Source organism: Manacus candei, unplaced genomic scaffold (genome assembly GCF_025592945.1).
Source record: "Manacus candei isolate 608988 ecotype Guabito, Panama unplaced genomic scaffold, ASM2559294v1 h1tg000088l, whole genome shotgun sequence".
In the NCBI taxonomy this organism is placed as follows: domain Eukaryota; kingdom Metazoa; phylum Chordata; class Aves; order Passeriformes; family Pipridae; genus Manacus; species Manacus candei.
This window is the reverse complement of record NW_026138136.1, coordinates 1,034,278-1,047,500: the sequence shown is the minus strand read 5'-3', so window position 1 is coordinate 1,047,500 and position 13,223 is coordinate 1,034,278. Positions and strand designations below refer to the sequence as shown.

Here is a 13,223-nt window from a genome sequence, read left to right as displayed (position 1 = left end):
GGCGATGCTTCCCGGCGGGTTAACCCCTCCCCTGCCGTGCCCGCGGCTCCCCAGCGCGGGGAGGCGGAGGGTGTTACCTGCGGAGCGCCGGGGTGCCTGCTGCTTTCTCCGCGGCATTGCTGCCGCCGCCGCCGCCGCCTCGCCGCCGCCGCCGCAGAGTTTCCGCGCAGGACTCTTCTTCCGATCCCCCTCTTTTCATGCAGAAACAAATACACACGCACACACCCGCGCACGCACACACACACACACAAATAATAATAATAATAAAAAAAAAAATAAAATGGGGAGGGGGGGGGGAAGGGAAGGAGGGAGGGAGGGAAGGAGGGAGGGGGAGGAAGGAGAAAAGAAAGCGGATTCAACTTCTAATTCCGCCTAGGAAGAGCGAGAGGGAGGGTGGGGAGGAATGGGAGAGAGGGAGAGGAGGAGGAAGGAGGAGGGGGGGGGAGGAAGGAGAAAAAGTTTGGTCGGGTTCTCCTCTCGCCCGGTCCGGGCTCCCCCCCCGGGTCAGCTCCCGGCGCGGCGAGCGGGGTGCGCGGGGCGGGGGGGAAGGTGGGGTGTGGGATGAGGCAAGCCACAGACTGGTGACAGGGATGCCAATTTCCGCCGCCACTCCAAAAACTTGCTTAGGAAATGTTTTCATTTACAAGGTTAATTTTCCTCCCTCTCTCTCTCTCACACACTCCCTCTCTTTCTCTCTTTTAAGTTCCTTATAAGACAAAGCTCTTCAGTCCTCTCGGCAGCAGCAGCAGCAGGGAAGATGCCAGTGGAGATGTGCAAAATAAATAAGATTTGATCAGTTCAATCTGTAGCCCAAATCCATTATCTTTCTTTCGTTCCTTTTTTTCCCCTCCTTTTCCTCTCTCCCCTTCTCCCCCTCCTTTCCTTAATCACTTCTTCGTCTTCTTCTCCTCCTTCTTCGCGGTGGAGAGCCGAGCAAGCGGCGGCGATGAGACGGTAAATTCAGTCACTCCCCCCCTCTCAGGCTTTCTCCGAGATCAAAGAGTCTCAAAGCGCAACTTTCTCGCTCGCTCGCTCGCTGGCTTGTTTCAAGCTCGTGGATTTGTGTGTTGTTGTTGCTGTTGTTGTTGGGGGGTTTTTTGTTTGTTTGTTTTTTTATTGCGTTGATAATAGTTTGTTCATTGTGCAAAAAACGAGGTCGATCCAGTCTCTCCTTCTCCTTCCAGCACTTAGTCTAAGAGCAAGGAAGCAAATCATAAAAAGGAGTAAAGCCCCCATACATACATATACACCGGATGGGAAATGTCAGTCACTCCTCCACCTTCCAAACAGTCACAGATCAAACAGTGTCACCACCGGAGAGGACTACTTTTCTCTCTTGCTCTCCCTTTTTTTTCTCTTCCACAAATCGAAGCTTCTTCTGCTACTAAATATAATGCAAACACATTTTTTTATCATGGATTTTTTTTTGGTTGATCTTGATCTGCAACAGAAGAAAAAAAAAAAAAAGGAAAAAAAAAAAAAACAACACACACACACAAAAAAATTTGCCAAAACCAAGAAAAGCCCCGGAGAGTGTGTGCAAAGAGGGAGGGGGGGAGGAAGAAAAGACATTCACTGAGTGGGACAGATTAACGTGAACTGTCCCCCCCCCGCCTTAAACTCCTGGGAGAGAAAGAGATCCACTCTCCCTCTCTTCTCTTTTCACTGAAATATAACACACATTCGGATCCCAGGGCTCTCAGACAGTCTCAACTGATAGACAGACACATCGAGCTGCTTTTCCTGCTTCAGTTTGTTACTCCTCCTCCTCTTGCCCACGTCACCCTGACAATTACAAATAGGTCTCACACAAACCCATACCTGTCAATCTTTTTAATTGCTTTGTTTTCATTTTTTTCCCTTTCCCAGAGCTAAACAATATGACAAAAAAAAAAGAAGTCTTAATACAGCACAGCATAAAAGATTCCTCATGTGAGACACGCGTTGAGGGGGTTGTTATTATAATCCACTTGCTAAAGTGCTGTGCAAGACCCATGTGCTGATTTAACTTCAGCAGAGGTCTTGTTCCAGCAAACTTAAAAAAAAGAGGCAGGCAGGAGATGATACCTCGCCGTGGCACACGTATACCCGGCATTGAATTAAAAATGATTTGTGGGAGATTACAGTTCATTCTTACTTTAAAATACCAACAGATTGCAGAGCGAGAACTGCAGCATATGAAACATGCTGCTAATACATTTTGCACAGTATGTGTCTGGGGATTTATATAACGTTAGCTGCAAGAACAGAAGGGTTCTTCCCTTTCCTTTTTTTTAAGTCAAGAAAGCAAATAAAAACTACTCAGCTGATTCCTAAAAGAAAACACTTGGCACTGCAGTTTTGTTCTTTTTCGGGCAGAAGGGGATTCTTTTTTTTTCTTCTTAACACCGCACAATTAAGCATTGAGCATTTTATACTGGTAGGAGGGAGTTAATTCTGGGAACTACACGCGACATTGGTGCAACACCTCTATTACATTACTTCAGTTCTACCAAGTTGGGATTGGCGGCTCCATCACATTGACTTCGGTCCCTTGACCCAGTTGATTCCCTGCGCAGGTTCCCTCACCCGAACGTAGTCTAGAGCGAGAGGTGATTTTATACATATACATATAACTATATATATATATATATATTTAAATAGAAAGAAGAGGAGGGAAAAAAAAAACCAAAAAATATTTTCTAGCAGTAGCAGGGAGCGGGGGAAAACCCCTGCGACCCCAACAAAGTGACAGAGCAGCCTGTTACCCTTCCCCCGCCGGCAGGACAGCGGCGGTGGCAGCGGGAACATCTTCTCCCGTTTAAATCCCCTCCCGCGGCCGGCGCGGAGCCGCCGCCGCCGTCTCGGGGTTGATTCGTAGCACCTTGCGAGGAAGTGAAACGTTTCGCACGGAAGGGGCGGAGCGTCCGCCCGCGGGCAGCGGCTCCTCGGCGGCGGCTAATAACAACATTAGGAGATTAGCTGCAACTTCTCCGCACTTCTCTAACCTTCCCCGGCCCGTAATTTACCGTGCTTTCTTCCCACTCTTTTTTCTTTCTTTTTATTTTTTTTTAATCTTTTTTCTTCCTTTTTTTTTTTTTTTTTTGGCAGGAAGATAATCTCTTTTTGTAAACTAAAGAATGGGGCGCGGGGGGTAATCCGAGGCGTTTCTCTCTGTCCGTCTGTCTTCCCCCCCTCCCCCCTCCGATTTTTAAACCCATTAGTCAGAGGCAGGGTGCAAACTAAAAGCTGCCACCACCACCTTTAGGAGGCAACTCGGCCCGCCGCACACCTGCCTCCCCGGCAGGCAGAGCAGGCAAGGGCAGGCGCAGGCAGGGGCAGGCGCAGCGCCGGCGGGACGGACGGCCGCGGGAGCGGGCCGGCCTCGCTCCTCGGCAGCGCAAGCGGCGGCAGAAGAAGAGCGGCTGCTGCGGGGGGACCGTCTCGCCGCCTCTGCTGCTCCTCCGGCGGCGTCTCCGTGCTGCGGAGGGGCCGGCTGGGCGGGGTGGGACAGCCTGCGGCGCGGGGGCTCTGTTTACGTACACACATAGCTGCGAGCGGGGAGTTTCTCCTGCCGGCGGGTCGTGCGAGCTGCCTGGAGGATCCCGAGCCAGAGCTCTCCCGAGCGGGGCGGGAGAGGAGAGCCGAGGCAGGGCATGAGTTTTAGCGCGAAAAGCGGCGCTTTGCTGAGCTCCCGGGCAGCGCGGTGGTGGTGGCGGCGGCAGCCCGGTCCCGCCTGGTCCTACGTCGGTGGCAGCTGGTCGCGGCCCATCCTGGACATGTCCTACTCCCGTCACTTTCTGGATTTCCAGGGCTCGTCCATCCCCAGCTCCATGAAGAAGCTGGTGGTGACTAAGCTGAGCCAAAACTTCAGGGAAGCGGTCACTCTGCAGCAGGACGCGCCCGTGCCACTCCCGGGAGACGGAGACCTTCTTGTCAGGAACAGGTGAGCCCCCTCCCCTCGCCCTCCCCCTTCGCGCCCCGGCCCCGCGGCGGCCCCCGCCGACTTCTGGCACCTTGTGGCCTCCTCCTTCCCACAGGGTCCCTCACTTCGGAGACCGGCTCCAAAGTTGTACCAGCCGCCATCTGGCGACTGCTAATTTAATTTTATTATTGTTGTTGTTGTTGTTGTTGTTTTGAACGGCTGGTGCTACAGCCCGGTCGCCCTATCCACGTGTGTGAGGGTGACACTTCCTCCTCCTCTTTCCGCGGCGGAGGGGTGTGTCTGTCTGTCTGTCTGTGTGCGCTGCTCCCGGCGTGCGCCTGCCCGAAGGAAGAGAAACACCCCAGGGCCCCTTTGCCAGGGGGTGGGGCGGCGGCAGAAGAGGCAAGTTCTATGTTCGGTGAGCGCCGAGGAGGGAGGGAGCCGCCGGGAAGCTCTCGCAGAGCCCCTCCCAGGCCTCTGCCCGGGCTCGTCACACGAACATAGTGCCCGGGGCGCGAGCGTGTCCCCATCGCACCCGCGCAGTCCCAGCGGGGACGCGGACGCGCAGGGCCCCGGCACCGCCGGGTGTGCGGGACCGCACCAGCCGCTCTTGCCTCGGCGCTGCCCCGCACGCCGCTCTCCCTCTCTGCCCCCGCGCCATCCATCTATCCACCCATCCCGCTGTGACTCACCGGGGAGGCCGAGGGCCGGGCCCGGCGCCACCCCCGTCCCTGCGCGCCAAAGGCGGGCGGCGGGAGGGGGCAGGGCGGCCCTCGGCCTCCCTCGGCGGGGACGAGAGCCCGCGGTTGTTGGCGGCTTTCGGAGTGGAGCTGGGTAGGGGAAAGGGTGAGGAGGTGACAGTTTTGCTTAGCATAACGCGCCGTAAATCCCACGCCCGGCACGGTGGCCAGCTCGCCGTGAAATGAAGACTCCTGAGGACAAAACGTGCCTTCCCGCAGCTGGCTCCATAAAAAACCTGCTCGTTCTCGGTGGCTCCTTCCTAGACACCGTGGTACCTTGCACTAAAACTAAGCGTTTTAAGGTCGTGAGGTTTCTCTGCTCACGAGGGGAAGCTGAAACTCTGGGAACTTTGGAGCAGACTGCGTGGCTGGCACTGGAGAGAATAGCACTCTAAGGTTCTTGTCAAGCAAGGAAATCGTAGTAACACATAGTTTGCCATGCTCTCCGTGGGAGCTTAAAGATTAGAGAAGCACTAAGTTGCCTTGAGAACAATGCTGCTAGTTACATTAAGGCAGCTGTGACACCGTGTGTATGTGTAACATACATTTATGTGTCCATATGTAACATATAAATACACATAAAGAGGGGGCAAGAAGAAAGAAGAGCAGAGACTCCTCCAGGAGCTCAAAAGAAAGCTGCTGTGGCACTTTAATCCAATGCTGACATCTCCCACTAGGATTTCTGAGACTAAAATTCCCTCCAAACCTCAAAGTCTAAAACATTGTGTTGCTGCATCCACTAATGACCGTGGAACAGTAATGGCATGAAACGGCCATCCAGCTGGAGTTAAATTCCTTTTTGTGGAAGAGGTCGAAAGACTTGAGATACAAGTAGCAAGTTTCGGGTAATGCAAGGCAGTGACATCCTTGTTTCTCAAATCCCCTCCCCTCAACATATGCACTTAGAGTCTTTCTCATCCCTCCCCCGCCCTCCTGTAAATTTAAAAAAAAATTTTTTTTATATATAGTTTCCACTGTAACTCTTCCCTTCTCCTTGTCCTCCCTCCCTTTGTTGGGTGGGTTCCCTGGGTGCTTGTGGGATGTGCACATCTCAAGGTAAAAGGGCTTATACCAGACTAAAGGCTGGAGCTGGTCCACAGATTCAGGCTGGCAATTACTGGGTTTTAACACATCAGCCTGTTACACACATGTTCTCGTAGTGGCACACATGCATGAGTGAGGATGGAGGGGAGGGAGAGGTGAACAATGAAGTCTAGGTTTAGAGTTCTTACATTTTGTATTATTTGTGTAATTTCTTCTCTATTTACTGTTATTTTCTGGAGAATATCACAGAAGACACAGGATCACATTACTGTAAGACATTTATGGAAGCTGCAGCAGGAAGCGAGTTCTGAATGTTTCCCCCTCTCTTGTCATTCTGGGGAAGCATTATCTCATCCTAGAAGGATGAGTCCCTGACTCTAGTTAGTTTAAAAAAAAAGAAACAAACAAAAAAAACCCAACCCCTAAACACAACTATAGATTTTCTAATAGGTAGAAGCATACAATTAAAAACAACACAATAAAGGACTTTTGAGTTCCAGGAGGGCATTTTTCATATTTATTTATTTTAGTCCCAGTCACATCCATGAATAGTATTAATTGCTTTGAGCTTTTCATGCAAAACAGTCCTCATTCACCACAAAAAAATCTGGTTTGGGATTTATGGGAATGGGAAATTAAAATCTGTGTATAGATAGATATTTTAAAATAAGAGGCAGTTAGGGGGAACTTTCTTATCTGTTAGAGAACTATGCCAGCAACCCCTACTTCTTTTTTATACAGAAAAAAAATAATCCATCTTTTATACAAAAATCCTTCAAAACTAGAAATCAGTTAAGGCAATTTTTTTTTACTTAGATTCTCTGTAGGAGAGGAAGAGGAGGGGAAAAGGTGGTAAAAAAGATCGTTAATGAAGCCATTTAAGTTTCTTATGTCCGTTTGTCCTGGTTTTGGGGAGGAAGCGGGGCGAGGGCAGGTGTGGAAGCAAGGGCTCTCTGTTTTATTGCAGAAGGACCCAAAGGCTGTGAAGATTTGGTCCTTCTTAAAGTTGTTGGGGGATTTTCAAGATTTTCTTGAGGAAGTGACATCTTTCCAAAATAACTGTAAGGATTTACTGTCTGCCTGGAAGATGGAAACAAAGTTTATAGGAAAGGGAGTAAAAGGGGTTGGGAAAGTTTTTTTGAACCAGGGGACTAATGGATCACAGTGGGAAAAGTGGAGGACTATTCCTGCTGAGTGTTTGGTTTAAATAATGTTTTTCTTGCATAGCACTGGTTTGGATGACTTTGTTTTGTCTGTGCTTAAGGCTGTGGTGCTGGTTTTCAGTGTCTCGTGCTTTGTTGTGGTACTAAAAGCAGCATTTCTTCCCCTCGGCAGTGTCCTCCTGTTTTCTGTAATAAACAGTAGGAGGGGGTTCAACGCTGTTGAGTATAAATAAAACGGGTGACTCAATGTGTGTAATAATTTAAAAAAAAACCAATCTCAAGCTTTTTTCACCCCCCCTTCAGGTTTGCATCTTGAGATGTGAGAAGCAAACCTCAATTAGAAACTTCAAAAGAATAGATTTAAAGGTAGAAAGTAAATCAAGGCAATATAAAAGGTCTTAAAACCCACCAGCATCCCAAGTAGTCATTACTTCTGTGCTTTCTCCTTTCCTCAGTCTCAGAAGTTAGTAGACTGATTTTCAAGTTATAATTCGTGCTTTTTACTACTTTTAAAAGCAAAGTAATCTAAGAAACTGCAGGCACATCCTGCCCACCTCACTTCTGTCAGCTGGAATGACAAGGCAGATTAGACACTATGTTTTAATCCAGACCTTGCATACGATCGTTTTAATGTGCAAGGAATCTAAGAGACTAAACAATCTTGAAAAAAAAAAAAAAGGCGGGGAAAAAACAAGCAGCCCATACAATGCGAACAGGAGTTTTGGGTTTGCACACAATAAAAAGGAGGTTAAAAAAATTAGGGGGGGGGAGGGAGGGCTGGACGGCAGGCTGTGTTGATTAATAATGATGAACCCAGGAGCCCAGGGAGGATCATTTCCCGTGGCCCAGCCGCCCCGCAGAGACGGGGAGGGCGCGGGTGCGTGTGCACGCGTGTCTCTGTGTGTGCGTGTGTCTGTGTGTGTGTGCAGGGGGCTGGGCGGGCGGCGGGGACGAGCCCCCCGCGCAGCGGGGCAGCGCACACGGCTTTGTCTGCCCCAGCCTCCTGCCAGAGCGGGCAGCGGCGGGCACGGCCGCCCCCCTCCCCGGGCGCCCCGCATCCCCTGCCCACCCCCGCGGAAAGCTCCGCATCCCTTGCCCGGCGCGGCCGGGCAGCACCAAGTTGGGCGCCGTGGCCCCTGCAGCCGCACGCACAAGTTGCGATGCGGCCCGGGCGGGGACGGGTTCGCATCCTCCCCGGCTGCAGAACAAAAGCAGCCGTGCGTGTGCTCGAGCCCTGCTCGGCAGGCGCCTGGCCCCCCGCACGACTCGCCCCTTCCCCGCACTCAAAGTTTTTGTCCTCAGAGGGTTGTTCTACCTGTCTTTATGCTGGCCTCGCTGCCGCGCAGCGCCGGGAAGAGGAAGCTCCTGGAGAGACGGGGGCTTGTTACTCCTAGTGCTGCGCTGCCTGCCCTTCTCGGGGGTGCCCTGCCCCAGCCGAGGGCACGGCTGCTCCGCACCCTTCCAAGGCGGACGCGCGCCGGAAGCGTGGGGAAGGAGGCTGAGCCCGTCGGGGAGCCGGGACCTGCCTGGCGGGTCGGGGCCGGGGGCAGTGAGCGCCCGGGGGTGGCCTCGCAGCTACCGAGAGCCCCGGCTGGGCGAAGCGATGAGGCCGGAGAGGGGGCGAGCACAGCTCCCCAGCGGCCCCTCACCCTCCGCAGAAACTGGGGTGTATGGGCGGGAGGAGGCCGGGGCAACGCCGACACGTCTCGCCTCGGTGCTCCAAGCCCTTCTGCCAGGCGCCCGAGGGACACGGTTTGCCTGGGAAGCTGCAACTCCGTTACCAATTTTTATACATCTTTTAGCAGTCCTGTATGGAAGTCACCTCAAAGCAGGATAATAGAAGGTTTTTTGTATCTACGAACAAGACGTAGGCATTTTTTGTTGCGAGTGAATCGAAGGCAGGATTACCAAGAGCAGCAGTCGCTTTCACCTATTTTATTGCGTGGATATGTTTACGCGTACGTGTCTTTTTACACATAACGTCGGTGAAAGTTTGAAGCTCCCCACGCTGTAAAGAATGAAGGAAATCAAAAGGAGCAAAGCGGTTTTAGTTCTTCTCGCTCTGTGTGCAAGCAATTTAAAACTACATACACGTACGATCTGAGCTTGTTGCTAACTGCAACAATTAAAAGTGCACTGTTTGCCTACTTCTGCAGCTTTTACGTGGTGTCAAGTACACCTTTCGAGTTGTCACATCCACATGTAGTAATAGTCCTGGCGTTGTTGTTACGTGTGTTTCTTTTTTACATTTTCCAGTTAACAGAACCTTCCCCCACCTTCCCTTGCCTGTGTAAAGATGTTGTTACTTAAAAAACTCCAAACTTCAAGATTCTTTGCATTTAAGCTAGATCATAACTTTGTTTTTATCATTATCTCTTAGTGCTTAATCAAGTTGTGAGAATGTCACTATCTTTCTATTAAAAAAAAAATGCCATCCATTTTCACCTGTTAGAGGTCAGTAGGACTTGATATTCCGTTTTAAAATTTTAGTCCTTCTGTGCAAGGTTGTTTTGATGTCTTGCAAGTAATTTATATAAAGAAAAATATTTTAACGTTGACATTAGCTACATCAAAAGGCAAATTTGCTGTAGTGACTCCATCAATTAAAAAGTACTTGCCTACAGTAACGTGACCTTGCAAATGACATCGATAGTTAATATGATCATTAGTCATTAACAGTATTATTATATTCAAAAATGTAAATTCGTTGCCAGAATCCACATATTTACCGCTCTGCATGTTTTATTCTTCAGTGCTTTCACATCTTGTATAAAGTGGTCAATTCATTTTCATCCTTTAACCTTTTACAGAATTATTTTTAGCTTGCTTAGCTTGGTCAAATGGACCTAAGGAAAATATAAGGGATTTTTTTTGTTTTGTTTTATGTTTCTGTTTTGGGACTTTTTTGTTTAGAAAATTTGTCTATAATTCTAGAGTAACAGAATGTAAACTATACAAGTCTGATAAAAGTAGTCTCTGGAGTGTACTCATTGTTCAAATATGCCAGTAATCAGAAAAAATCTGGTATTTATCCCAGAAATTTAAATTGAAGGTTGAACTTGGGAAGGAGTAACTCTCTTAAATACATTTTTGTTTTCTTCTAGATTTGTCGGCATTAATGCATCTGACATAAACTACTCAGCTGGTCGATATGATGCATCAGTTAAACCCCCATTTGATATAGGGTTTGAAGGTGTTGGTGATGTGGTAGCGTTAGGACTCAGTGCTAGTGCAGATTATACAGTGGGTCAAGCTGTGGCCTACGTGAAAGCAGGTTCCTTTGCTGAATACACAGTTGTGCCTGCCAGACATGCAGTTCCTCTACCCTCAGTGAAACCCGAGTTTCTTACTTTAATGGTAAGTGGCGCTACTGCATACCTCAGTTTGAAAGAGCTGGGAAACCTGTCTGAAGGCAAGAAGGTTCTGGTGACAGCAGCAGCTGGAGGAACGGGCCAGTTCGCTGTGCAGCTTGCAAAGAAGGCAAAATGCCATGTAATTGGAACCTGCTCCAGTGATGAAAAGGGTGGTTTTCTGAAATCCATTGGCTGTGACCGTACGATCAACTATAAAACTGAAAATGTCGAATCTGTGCTTAGGAAGGACTACCCCGAAGGTGTGGATGTGGTGTATGAATCCGTTGGGGGAAAGATGTTTGACTTGGCTCTCAATTCCTTGGCTATCAAAGGGCGCCTGATAGTTATTGGGTTTATCACTGGCTACCAAAACCCCACTGGCCTCCAGCCCATTAAAGCAGAGTTATTGCCAGCAAAACTGTTGAAGAAGTCTGCCAGCGTCCGGGGTTTCTTCTTGAACCATTACCTTTCTGAATACAAAATGGCTCTGAAGCATTTGCTCGAGATGTATGAAAGAGGAGACCTGGTTTGTGAGGTGGACTTTGGAGACATGTCTCCAGAGGGCAAGTTCACTGGCTTGGAGTCTGTATTCCGTGCTGTAGATTACATGTACATGGGAAAAAACATTGGAAAAATTGTAGTTGAATTACCTCACTCTGTCAACAGTAAGCTGTAAAAACAGAACAATGATATAAATCAGAAGAGAGAAAATGGGCACTTCATGCCCCAGATTTACTAGAAACAATTTCTTTTTTTAAGCTTAGTAATGGATATTATATTAAAAAACAGCACTAAGGTGTTAATAAAAAAGGGTGGGTTTGGGGTTTTTTGAGTTTTTTTCTTATAAGTGTTTAAATCAGTGGCTGTAGCACGGTCTTAATGGGCCCGTGTTTGATTCTGTCACTTCAGTTAGCGTGAGACAAGAACATTGTTCTTGACAGAATAAGTCTTGATGCAGAGGCAGATTTAGTCTGTCAGCCTGATTTGATAAGACTTCATATATAGTTCAGCTCAGAAAAAAAATCTTCTGGCAATTTTGATTCCCTGATTTAAAAATAAAATTGTTAGAACAAGACTAAATAAAGAGTTGTATCTTTGGGTTGCTCTGTTAATCTCTTGAAGTTTCTGGGAAAAAAAATGCTCTTGATTTTTTGTCACAAACATGATAATCATAACTCAGTTGCATCATGGATCATAGTAATATTCCTCGACTGGTTATACAGGGAAATTTATCCTCCAATGCTGACATGTCAGTGATGTTAAGCAACTTGATCTTTTTTTTTTTTAAATCATGTCTTTCATAACTATAAACAACTGTGCAATTTTCTTTCAAACCTTTAACTACAAGTTGCAACATAGTCTCATTTTCTTGCCTGTTAATTTTCTACTGCTGCTGTGTACTGTCCAGTCTCTCATTTAGTCAGTAATGAAAAGTTGTTGGAGCAGGATTTTGAGCCATGTTCGTGTGTGTTCAGGTCCTGTATATTTTTGAAGATTAAATAAAGTTTTAAAAGCTATTTAACTGTTCCTGGCATTTATTCATATTTATGTATTTCTTGCTGACTAGCTCTTTTGTAGGTATTCTCCATTCTGTAGAGTTCTTTGACTGCTCATTTTTTACGTGACTTCCCATAACCAGGCTACTACTTCTACTTTTACCAAATATTGCTTCTGCAGAAGCCCTTTTACAAACAGCAAGACCATTTTAAATCTACAGTCACAGCACCTGGTACAGGTACCGATGCTCAGGCATAGATTATCTAGTGGGTGAAGTTAAAAGGTTTTGTAAAGTTTTGAAAATTCTTCCTCACTTAGTAGATATTATTAATGATATGTACAGTGGAAATTCCAGCTTGAAGCATAATATTTTCCAGAACAATAAAATACTGAAACTGCTTGCTCCACATCTTTTTTCCATTGCAAATGTTTAAAATCTTAAAGGCCAATTTTACCACATCTTTTGAAATTATATTCGTTTGTATGCAGTTGGGGAGATGAAAATTTCCTAAGATCATACACCTCGTAATAAACATAATGATAGACTGATAATGTCTAGGGCTTGAAGGAAAAAAACCCAGGTAAATTTAATTTTAGAGCATTATTCAGGCCTGACTGTACACACTTTTTTAAAAGTAACATACGAAAACATATATTTTATTCAGCAGTACAGGCAGTAGAAAAAGTATTTCTAATTTTGATTTAGCACATTTTTACTATAATTTTTTATTGTGATGTAGTTCATCATAAGGAGTTGTGCACAATGGACAACTGTCCCTTTTTGGGGTCATGCCTGACTACTAGGTTTAGTCTCACTTTGGTAGATTTTGGGGAAGGGCAGAATGGCTTGAGTCTTTGTTACCATTTCTCTTTTACACAGGGTAAATGTGAAACCACTACGATTTTTGTTTTCACCAAGATCTGCTTTTGGAAACATACTTCCTCTTTCATCTCTAATATTATAGATATTGTGTTGTGTTTGTTTATTGGCCTTCCAACTGGATACTAGAAAGATGCAAACACTCAAGTATTATACAAGATTAAGAGCATGCAAAGTTCTCACTATTTTATTTCTAGGCATATGGTGTCTTTTCTTGTTCAGAGACAAGGCAATGTGCTTGGTCAATAAATGCATCTTTAAAATGTATCTTGGAATATACTATGGCAAAATAAAAAGAATAAAATTGATTACACCTGTGATGCGTGCAGAAGAGTAGCATGGGTAACAATTTTTCAAATTAAATTTCTGCAGTAAAATGCCAAAATCCATCCAAGTTGCCCAGTTTTCAGATGTGTTGATCACTGTCAGTTCAATAGATTTAATGTTTCTGAAGCAGTGAATTCCATATGTTTTTGTCACAAAAAAAATTATTCTTGTAACAGGATTCTGTTTGGACTTACAAGATTCTACTTTCTTTTTAATATGTTACTTCATATATAACATTGCGTAATGCAACTGCCCTAGGCTCTTTCACTGATCAAAATAAGGGAAAAGAGGAACCTCTGGAAGTTTCACACATAT

General features: G+C 46.7%; 2 protein-coding genes across 2 annotated transcripts in view; one reads left to right on the top strand and one right to left on the bottom strand.

Annotated features, from left to right (window-relative positions):
* The window catches only part of TSHZ1 (teashirt zinc finger homeobox 1), a 58,780-nt gene extending 56,002 nt beyond the window's left edge, over nt 1-2,778 (bottom strand). The window contains exon 1 of the mRNA XM_051812697.1: nt 78-2,778. Within this exon, the coding sequence (XP_051668657.1) occupies nt 78-117 (40 nt within the window). The 5' untranslated portion in view covers nt 118-2,778. The remainder of the gene's footprint in view (nt 1-77) is intronic.
* Nucleotides 2,779-3,056: 278 nt separating this feature from the next.
* On the top strand, nt 3,057-11,721 carry PTGR3 (prostaglandin reductase 3). The gene is made up of 2 exons (XM_051812800.1): nt 3,057-3,925; nt 9,956-11,721. Exons 1-2 carry the CDS (start codon nt 3,636-3,638, stop codon nt 10,878-10,880), a joined length of 1,215 nt encoding a protein of 404 aa, XP_051668760.1. The 5' UTR covers nt 3,057-3,635; the 3' UTR covers nt 10,881-11,721.
* Nucleotides 11,722-13,223: the final 1,502 nt, after the last annotated feature.

Coding starts and splice junctions, on each gene's coding strand:
- PTGR3 (XM_051812800.1), top strand. CDS start 3,636: ATGAGTTTTAGCGCGAAAAGCGGCGCTTTGCTGAGCTCCCGGGCAGCG. Junction 3,926..9,955: donor GACCTTCTTGTCAGGAACAG/GTGAGCCCCCTC, acceptor GTTTTCTTCTAG/ATTTGTCGGCATTAATGCAT.